Consider the following 10,777-nt stretch of genomic DNA (forward strand, 5'->3'; position numbering starts at 1 on the left):
CTCTTGAGAATGCCTCTCGCCTAATGCAGAACGTGGGTGTGAGAAAGAAAGAGAGACAGCAGCATCAGCACCGAAAGACTCAACAGGAAAAGGGTGTGGAGCTCGAGAGAGTGAGAGAGCGCGAGGAGCAAAGCCTCGGCGCCTCCCCCCCCCTCTCCCCGTGACGCAATCCCCAGGAGTAGTAACCCGAGTCCGAACCTTGACAGGAGCGCGCGCAGACCCCGACTCGCGCATTCTCGCCCCCTCCCTTTCCTCCCCAGCTCAGCCTCCAGGGCCGCACGAGGCGCCTCCCCTTGAAGCAATTCAACCTCTCCCCTCCCCCCACCTCCGCGCGCGCGCGCGCCCGCCCTCCCTCCGTCCCACCCTTTGCTTGAGCTCTGTCGGCGGACACTAATTAGGTACTGTACAGTAGTCCGGGGCTCCTCTGGGATTCCAGGGCGAAGAGATAAGCGGTGGGCGGGCGAGGGTGGAGAGAGTGCGCGCGAGAGGAAAGGCTGGGGGCGGCGCGCTCGCGCTCTGCCCGCCCGCCTTCCCCCCTCTTCTTCCCTCACACTGGCTCTCTCTAGCGGGCAAGGCTGCTTGGCTAGCCTGCCCGCCCGCCTCTTCTCCCGAGCAGCCATGAACCGAGTGGGCAAGAAGGATGAGACCCTCATCGAGATGGGTCTGGCCAATGACGGTGAGTAAAGCCATCGAGAGGGAAGGGGGGCGCGGGGGGGGGGTCTTGGTCGCTAGTCAGTTTGCCCAGGGAAAAACTTCCCATCCGGCTCCTGAGGCGGAGCTTGGGCAAGCGCCTGGGAATCCCGGGGTTTCCCTTGCCCCGCTCGCGCTCCCTGTCCGGTGCTGAAGGCGCAGCTTCTCCCCACCCGCCACCCCGAGACCGACAGAACCGGGCCGGGTGCCGCTTGGAGGTGGAGGATCCCGGCCTGGTTCTTGGCGGGCGGGCGGGCGGGCGGGCGGGGCTGGCAGCGGCTATTAATTCCGCCGCCCGGTGTTTGGCTGAAATGCGTCGCCTCAGGCTCACTTTTTCCATGTGGGCACCTGCGGTGTGGGGAGGAAGGGTGAGCCCAGAGAAAAGGCGAGCCTGAGTCGGGTGGGGGAGAAGGAGCGAGGCCAGCGGAATTCCCAGGCGGCCGTGCAAGGAGGGAGGGCGGCTCCCTCCTTTCCTCAAAGGGAAGCGGCTCCAGAATCCACTCCGGCTCCAGAGGCCTCTTCAAGCTGTTCCCAGGGGATGAACCAAACGGAAAGGCTCTGTCGCCAGTAGATTTCTACGGGAGGGTCCTTCCTTCAGCAGATCGTAGGACGGCCACATTATACGCCTATGTCACCCAAAGCTTTGTTCAGAAGCATGGGAAGGTGCGGTGTTTTGCATCTGGCACCATTGGGGAAAGGTGAGAGAGTGAGGCCTTGTTGAGATCATGGGTTTCCCAAGACTGTTCCAACTGCCAACTCACTAGACTGCATCAGAGATAATGAAGCTAAGGCTTATGCCCATTATTTAACTTTCCCCTTCTTAAAAAAGAAAGAAAGAAAAATGTGGAACGTCCTGACCAGCCCCTGCCAAGGCCTTCATATCATTTTCTGAAAGCTCTTATTATTACACCAGAAGCTGCCAACCTTTTTGGACCAGCAGACACAATTCAAAGTTCTGTGGGTGCCATTCTCAGAGTGGCTGCTCTAGAGGGCATGGGATAGCACAAAATAGGCTAATAGCTGCTCCCTTCCCTCCATACTTGCTTTGGGCAATCATATATGTCCTGCTGGCCCCGATTGTACAGATCACACCCACCCACTGGACACACCCATGCTAGGAACAGGGAGCATGCCCCTGTACCAGGAAAATACATACAGGCTGGTCACATCACACTCTGTCACACACAGCATACACATACACTCACTGCACCCATATAGACATGCATAACACACACACACACTCTCTCTCTCTCACACACACACACACTTTACATTACACAGCCACACATACATGTCTTCTCACACAGGCTGCATATGCACATAGATCTCTCTCCCACCCCCACCCACCCCACCCACCTCTTTATCTGCCCAAGTGTATGTCTCTCAACCACACAGAAAGCATACACACACATATTCAGAAAAGGCCCTTTATGGGTGAAGGAAGTGCTTACCATTTCAAACATAAAATAAAATACCGCCCCCTGCAAAATGCAAGAAGTAGTGATTTTGCAAGTATACCTTAGGGTCACCAAGGTGATCACTGTTCTACGCAAAAAAGAAAGGTGGCCCATAAGGGGAAAATCACATTTTATCTTAAGGCAATACTTTGATTAAGCCAGCCAAAATATCCCAAAATAGTGTGAAAGCTTTGAAAGCTTGAGTTGAAAGTTTGCACACTGGTTTTGGCATTTGGGTTAGTGTAACACAAGTATTTCCCTAATGTGAATTATACTATTTGCTAGCTTTCCAAAGGAACTTCTTTTCCTTCAGCGTTTTGAGAATTGCATTGTAATTCAAAAGAAATGGACCTGCTCTGTGAAATGGAGACCCTCTTCAAAACATGATTTGGATCTCACAAGGCCACTTTTGTTCAACGCAGCACATAACCTGTGAAAAGTAAAAGGAGATGAAATAGAGGCATATAATATTATCATAAAGGTAAAGGGGTAAAGGGACCCCTGACCATCAGGTCCAGTCGTGTCTGACTCTGGGGTTGCGGCGCTCATCTCGCTCTATAGGCCGAGGGAGCCGGCGTTTGTCCGCAGACAGCTTCTGGGTCATGTGGCCAGCATGACAAAGCTGCTTCTGGCAAACAAGAGCAGTGCACGGAAACACCGTTTACCTTCCCGCTGGAGCGGTCCCTATTTATCTACTTGCACTTTGATGTGCTTTCGAACTGCTAGGTGGGCAGGAGCTGGGACCGAACAACACGAGCTTACCCCGTTGCAGGGATTCGAACCGCCGACCTTCTGATCAGCAAGTCCTAGTCTCTGTGTTTTAACCCACAGCGCCACCTGGGTCCCTATAACATTATCATACATGACCATAAAAACACCTTTGACATAGAATCATAGAATCATACGGTAGAGTTGGAAGAGACCACAAGGGCCATCCAGTCCAACCCCCTGCCGAGCAGGAAACACCATCAAAGCATTCTTGACATATGCCCGTCAAGCCTCTGCTTAAAGACCTCCAAAGAAGGAGACTCCACCACACTCCTTGGTTGACCCAGCACAAGAAAGAAACCTCCTTCATTATGAAGCTATAGATGAAGGCAGGATTTGGTTTCCCAAAGGTGCAACAATCGAGGACATATGAGCAAATTGTCTTTCACCAGTACTAAGCTTTGGGCCTTTTTACTACATAAGTTTTGAACACAAGTTAGAAGGTAGGAGTCTGTGTGTTTCTCCCCTTCTACGTGCTCTAAAACTACTCCCAGTAGTGACTGGTGTGGTGTAGCTTTGGAGGCACCCTCCTGACATCAGTGCTTGGATGGACAGGGCAGGGTAGTGATGAGGTTGGGTGTTTGTGGCCGCCAATGGAGGTTGTAAAACAGCCCAACCTTGATATCACCCAGCCCTGCCCAGGTAAGCTGCAGTGATGCTAGCGTTGGAGGGGAAGCTTCAGTTCCACTCTACCAGATTCTATTGATTATTTGCCTTCATTATATGCAAATTGGAAATCATGCCTTTGAACTGATACTTGCAGGACTTTCACCTCAAGGTGAAATGGAATGGATATGCTATAGCTAAGCTAGACATGGCACTGGAGAATGAATGCAGGTCCTTCCCAAGTCTAGAGGGCACCTCTGCCTCCTCCCCAAACAACTCTGGTGGCTTCGGGAGGGAAATAAAAATACTAGCACCTCCTGCTGGTGTTTCTTCAGTGCTTCACTGTTGAGTTCTGGACTGGTTGCTGCCACCTGTTCCTTCCTTGGCTTCAGCCTCCCCCAATCCTCATATGCTTACCAGGCTGGGCTGTGGTGACAATGGAGGGTGGCATCACTCAGCAAAGCAACAAAGAAAAATGCTGTTGCAGGTACCATCTTTGTTACCCCAGAGTGGTGACAAAGAAGAGAATAGGACAGTATGCCTGGCAGGTCCTTCTGTAGGCTAGACTAAAGGATGGAAATAATGAAATTAGCTGGGGTGAGGAAGGAAGTGGAAAGCCATGTTGTTTTGTTGTTGTTTGGTGGCAGCTATGGCAACTGAGTCATAGCAGTAGAGAAGTAAATAATGTATTTTTGCATGTGTGAAGTTCTGGTGTATGTATGTGTATACTACTAGTCAACTAAAAAAATGACAGAAAAATCTAGGGTTGGGGGGGGGAATGCTTCATCCCTTCTTTCAAGATCCTTAGTATCCAGTCCCTTTTATAAGATAGATGAAGTGAACCAATATAATGTCAAAGTCAGAGTGTGGTGTTATCGTCATGTTGGAAAATATTATTTTGTAAATTAAATACTGCCTAAAATAGACTTACTAAGCAGTTTCATAATGACTTCCAAGTAGGAGTATTTTTCTCGTAAGTATCTGAGATGAAGTTATTGCTATGACTAAGCTAAAGTGAATATTTACAAAGTGCATAGTTGATGCCATTCCCAAAGCATTTACTAAGCTAGAAAAAAATCCATTGCATCAATTTTTGCCTAGCATCTTTCTTCCGTCATTACTTAATCATTAAAGGAACCCATTATTAAAGTATAATGCAAGCTAGAAATGTACTGATGTTCACTGGTTCCATTCCCACCACCAACACACTGAACTTTCTGTCTCAGTGGACTTTGACCTGAAAGTTTTTTAAAGCATTCCATGGCACCCCAGACTGTGTTTGGGATAGGTGTCATCTTTGAATAAAACTGAAGTCAGAGTTCTAGCAGCTCTGACATCCTGTCTTTGGTAATAGCCAGCATACTTCATGTGTGATTTTTCTGTTGTGTACACATACACACAACACTTGCACATACACATTCACATACACATACAGTAGTCACTTAAATAATAATAATAATAATAATAATAATAATAATAATAATAATTTATTATTTATACCCCGCCCATCTGGTTGGGTTTCCCCAGCCACTCTGGGCGGCTTCCAACCGAATATTAAAAACAGTACAGCATCAAACATTAAAAACTTCCCTAAACAGGGCTGCCTTCAGTTGTCTTCTAAATGTAAAATAGTTGTTTATTGCCTTGACATCTGCTGGGAGGGCGTTCCACAGGGCGGGTGCCACTACCAAAAAGGCTCTCTGTCTGGTTCCCTGTAACCTCACTTCTCGCAATGAGGGAACCGCCAGAAGGCCCTCGGTGCTGGATCTCAGTGTCCGGGCTGAATGGTGGGGATGGAGACGCTCCTTCAGGTATACAGGACCGAGGCCGTTTAGGGCTTTAAAGGTCAGTACCAACACTTTGAATTGTGCTTGGAAATGTACTGGGAGCCAGTGTAGATCTCTCAGGATCGGTGTTATGTGGTCCCGGCAGCCACTCCTAGTCACCAGTCTAGCTGCCGCATTCTGGATTAATTGCAGTTTCCGGGTCACCTTCAAAGGTAGCCCCACGTAGAGCGCATTGCAGTAGTCCAAGCGAGAGATAACCAGAGCATGCACCACTCTGGCGAGACAGTCTGTGGGCAGGTGTGTTCTCTCAGTCATGCACTGCACAGAAGTATAACTTCCCCTCTGTTAGGTAGTGAAAGAATGAAGCATACGAGGCACTCTTGTGGAAACTGAGACAATGAGTGGTATTCAGTTAAACAGTTCCACTAGTGCAATGACTTTTAGCTGCACGGTGGAGCTTTTTCGCTCCCTGTGCAACCCCTAAATCTGTTCTGGGGGCTCCCACAATCTTGAAGAGCAGATTTATGGGGCATGCACAGGATGAATGGGGAGAGGAGAAGGCAAGGGGGTTCAAATTCTCAGTCATATGTCTTTGTGCTAGTGGAACATTCAGTTGACTATGCTAATATCCAGGGAAAACCTGGAAAGGCAGACATCAACCGCATACCTTAAAAACTGATATAGGATGAACCTGAAAGCAATTGAAAAGAGCAAAGTAATAAGGGCCTCAAGGAGGCTTTCACCAAAGTGAGCAAATGCTGCCTCTATTCCCTATCTACTGTCCCCCCACTTCTTGCTTTCATTCTCCTTTCCACTTTTTAGTTTCCCCTTCCCTAACTTATTCATCCATTGCCTCTTTCCTTGCCTCCAAAGATGCCCTGGAATGCTGTTTTACCGGCTTCTTATATCTCTTTAAGGCTAGGAGATATGACTATACTTCAATAGCTTTCTGATTCCTTCAAGACCCAGAAATGCGGCTATAAAAGTCCCACAGAAGTCATATTCCAAGTCAGAGACCATGGAAGGGTCAGGATAAACAATCACAAAATAGGTCTCATGGTTCTGCATAGTAAAAGCAGTGTTTTAAATTAGCCAGGTGTCAGGTGCACTTTGCACCTGGTTTTTGACCACTTGCAACCAAGTGAAGATGCCTGGGTGCCAGGATGGTGCCTGACATCTCCACCATCTGGAGGTGCATGCCTGGGGATCATTGGATCTGGTTTGTTTTCACATACTAATATCCCATCCTTTAGAATTCTATCATTTATATTTCATCTGCACAATCGGAATGAATTTCTGGAACCAATATGCTTTTTCTGTGCAGCCTAAGCAGGTTCAGTCACCTTTAAGAAAAGGTGGTCAGAAAAGGCCAATACAGTCATACCTCGGTTTAAGTACGCTTCGGTTTGAGTTCTTTCAGTTTAAGTACTCCGCAGACCCATCTGGGACGGATTAATCCACTTTCCATTACTTTTAATGGGAAAGTTCACTTCAGGTTAAGAATGCTTCAGGTTAAGTACGGACTTCCAGAACCAATTACACTCATACTTCGGGTTAAGCACGTTTCAGGTTGAGTACTCCGCGGACCCGTCTGGAACGGATTAATCCACTTTCCATTACTTTCAATGGGAAAGTTCGCTTCAGGTTAAGTACGCTTCAGGTTAAGTACAGACTTCCAGAACCAATTGTGTACTTAAACTGAGGTACCATTGTATATTCATGGACTGTCCCTGGATCAAGTGACTTTTCTTCTTTAAGTTCTCAACGTTCTTAACCTAGCTCAAGTTGTCATCTGAACTAGCCAGATAGTCAATCATGGTCAATCCATCATTTGAAAAATAAGATTTTAGAGCTCTTTTACCCAAAAATGGCAACTAGACATTCTGTTTTGGTGACTGTAACTTGGTTTAAGGAGCCACTTGGCACCTAGCTTATATATCTGAGTTTCTAACACTGCGTGTTGCTATCACTTCCTGTCCCATTTATTTGCATCAAAGGCAACATACAGCTATGCTAACCAAAATGTCTTATAGCATGAAGGGAGTCCTCTGTTTTCATTTTTTAGCTGTATACATAATAAATTTGTACCAATCAGTTGCAAAAGAATCTTTATGCTTTGAACCTTGTGACATTTTTATTTTATTAGTCACTTTTTCCATTAGTGCTTTTTATTGTACTTTATTGTACCAGTTTGTCAAAAAAGCACACTCTGATTTCTTCCAGTATCTTTGTATTATCAGCCTGGCTGCTAGTAAAATATGGGTTGTTAGGGGTTTGAAATGTAAGTTTATGTTGTCTCTCATAACAAAAAATTGAGCAGGGTCAGCTCTGGACATTTTGAGGCATTTTGTCCAATAACTGCTTTTCTTTCAACAAATACTTCCTCACAGAATTGAGCCACTCTTAACCCCCCTCCATACCCCTCATGATATGTTGATTCAAGCATAATGCCTCTCCAACAGCTTAGTGAATGTCAGGAAGTAATATGAGCCAAATGTATAGGTGTGAGATGGCATTTCTACAATGTTTTGAGTGCTACCTCTTCTGTTGAGGCCAAGGCAGATTTCAAAACATATTTCCCCCATGTTGAGGTCCAGTCATCTCTACTGATAGTAATCTGTCAGCTTCCCACATCTGCCTTAGACCTTCAGCTATATCCGTATCTATTAAGATTAGCATGCTGTACAGTCTAGGGACACTCAACCCTGTTCTGTCATTTTGGGGAGAGCCCAACAATAGCACAAAAGGGGTAAGGTCTCTCAATGCCTGTTCTTTGATGTGGATTTGGCACGTGAAATTTCCAGTTTGGTACCACGTCAACCAACCATATATTTTATCATGATGTCATCATCCAGTGAGCATTATGAAAAAGGGGAAAAACAGGAACCTGGAACAGGCAAGTTTCCACTGCCTACTATTCCTTCAAATACCGTAAACAGTACTGCTTCCATGTTATTCAAAATACATGTTTGTTCTGCTGTAGAAAAATACTGAGTTTTAGAACTGAGTCAGTCTGTCAGTATTCTAGTCTGAAGGAAATGTATTTGCATCTGGATTAGTTTTCTGAAAACGGGGACATATTTAAGGCACTGGCATTATGTATATTGAAGTACAGTATGTTTTAACCTGCCCATACAAATTTGAGAATGAGGTCTTTAGTTCATGGACACAATGTTGATGTAAAATCATTAGTTCTAAAGTAGCAACTTCCTACAGGGAAAGGGGAGGGAAACTTTTGTTGCTAGTTCTGACCAAATATAGACTTGCTGTGGCACTGACTCACATCAAGTAGAAGTGCACATTCACTGTTAAGCCTTTTGGGCAAGATTTTCAGTTGCAGTGAATGAAACTGAGTCAGGGATATCTCAGCCTTATGGTACAGATTATTTTAGGATTAGTGCAGATATTAGATAAAAAACTTGGTAGTCGTGCTCTTTGCCTGCTGTTTTGAAAGCTAGTACTGTACAGGAACATGGTGAGCTCTTAGTTTTGTTTTGTCTCCTTCATATGGTTCTCAAGTTTCTGGTTTCTTCTTCTTCATTTTATTAAGCAGCTTAAAATTTTATTTTTTGCATTTTCAATTTTACAAACAGAATTTAAAAAACCCTACAAACATAAAAACCCCTTTGACTTACTTCCCCACCTTCATGGATCTTCATATAATAATTTTCCCTTCTGCATCTCTTCCAGGCTCTGTTTTTATAAATCCTTTATCACTCCATAGTTCAAATTTTTACTACAAGTTTTCTGTCAATCCTACCAATGTATGTAATTGTTTACAGTATTTTTTAAAATAAATAATAAACTTCCCCCATTTTTTATTAAAGCCAGTCTCTTCCTGGTTTCTAATTCTTCCTGTGTTTAGCCCTCTCAGCATAATTCATCAGTTTTAGTTGCCACTCTTCCTTGGTCAGAGTTGTGCCATCTTTCAATCTCTGGGCTAACAGCATCCGTGCAGCTGTGGTTGCATGTATGAATAATTTTGTCTGGTCCTTCAGGATCTCTGGAGCTAAAATACGTAAAAGAAGAGCTTCTGGGTTTTTTTTACAAAACATTTTCAGCATTTTTTCAATTCATTATATATCATTTCCCAGAAGTCTATTATCATCTTACATGACCACCACATGTGATAAAATGTGCCCTCTTTCTCTTCACATTTCCAGCATGTTTTAGACTTTGATTTATACATTTTAGCTAATTTACTAGGAGTTAAATACCAACGATACATCATTTTCATATAGTTTTCTTTCAAACAGGCTGTCAATTTTAATCCTATTGTCCATAATCTCTCCCATGCTTCACCTAGTGAATCATAACCGATTTGACCTGTTCATCTTTTGTTTACCAGCCTAATAAAAGTTTATACATTTTTAGAAATTAACTTAGTTTTATTTTCTAAAAGTTCCCTTTTGAACTGGGAGGTTTTGTTTTTATCCATCTTAAACACTTCATTAAGTTGGTGATATTGCAACCAAGCGATTACTAATTCTCTTATGTCTTATGGGGCTTATTTGGGGGGTGCACGCCGCCTTCGTGCTTCCCCCAAGGCTCTCATGACGAGCTCACCATTCATGGAGAACACGGCTCACCATCCACTGCCATTCTACGGTAATCCAGAAGTCCAAGTTTCTGGATTATTGTTTATCAATCTACAGTGCTACCTCTGGTTATGAACTTAATTCGTTGTGGAGGTCCATTCTTAACCTGAAACCATTCTTAACCTGAGGTACCACTTTAGCTAATGGGGCCCCCCTGCTGCCGCCATGCCACTGGCGCACTATTTCTGTTCTCATCCTGAGTTAAAGTTCTTAACCCGAGGTACTACTTCCGGGTTAGCGGAGTTTGTAACCTGAAGTGTTTGTAAGCTGAGGTGTTTGTAACCTGAGGTACCACTGTAATGTCCTTGCAGATGAGCCAGAGTAATTACAATTTCAGTTGAAATTTTGACATACCTATATTGGCACCACCATATAGGTTTTGAAATGATCCACAGCAATATTTTGAGCTATGAAGGCTCTAGTTGTGCTCTAATTGAGCAATACTGAAGCAATATTTTTAAAATTCATGGATGAGCTCAAACCCTTAAGCAATAACAAAAAAGCACTCTCATCTTACAAGCATACTTGGGGGAATCTAAAGAGATGCAGAAGTACAATTCCCCTTCCCCCTCTCTCCTTATATATATAGATATAGATAGATATACCATAAGGAAAAACCACTCCTCCCCCCAAACCCAGTGAGGACACAGCATTCCCAATAGCTATGGAACACTGAGTCATTGAAAAATAAAATGGCTGTGGGAGGGGGGAATAGAATCAGCCTGACTCTCTGAAAGTGGCTTTAAAGAGGAGGGTGTGGCCTCAGCAGCCTCAAAGGCTTCAAATTTTCACTGATCAGCTGACATGATCAGAGAGAGAGCAGGCTAGGAGTGCAGAGGGGGAAAGGAGACAAAGAATGGAAGGTAGGCAT

General features: G+C 44.8%; 1 protein-coding gene across 8 annotated transcripts in view; it reads left to right on the forward strand.

Moving 5' to 3' along the window:
* The first annotated feature begins 357 nt into the window (after positions 1–357).
* Positions 358–10,777, forward strand: part of ANO5 (anoctamin 5) — a 65,349-nt gene continuing 54,929 nt past the window's right edge. For 3 of the 8 annotated variants that reach the window (XM_035117466.2, XM_035117483.2, XM_035117492.2), the window contains exon 1: positions 359–676. In XM_035117466.2, coding sequence (XP_034973357.1) covers positions 619–676 — 58 coding nt within the window. In that variant the 5' untranslated portion in view covers positions 359–618. Of the gene's footprint in view, positions 677–2,735; positions 10,770–10,777 lie in introns of those variants that run through there. The other 5 variants (XM_035117458.2, XM_035117511.2, XM_060275213.1 and 2 more) reach the window with 5 other exon arrangements.

Source organism: Zootoca vivipara, chromosome 1 (assembly GCF_963506605.1).
Source record: "Zootoca vivipara chromosome 1, rZooViv1.1, whole genome shotgun sequence".
NCBI lineage: Eukaryota > Metazoa > Chordata > Lepidosauria > Squamata > Lacertidae > Zootoca > Zootoca vivipara.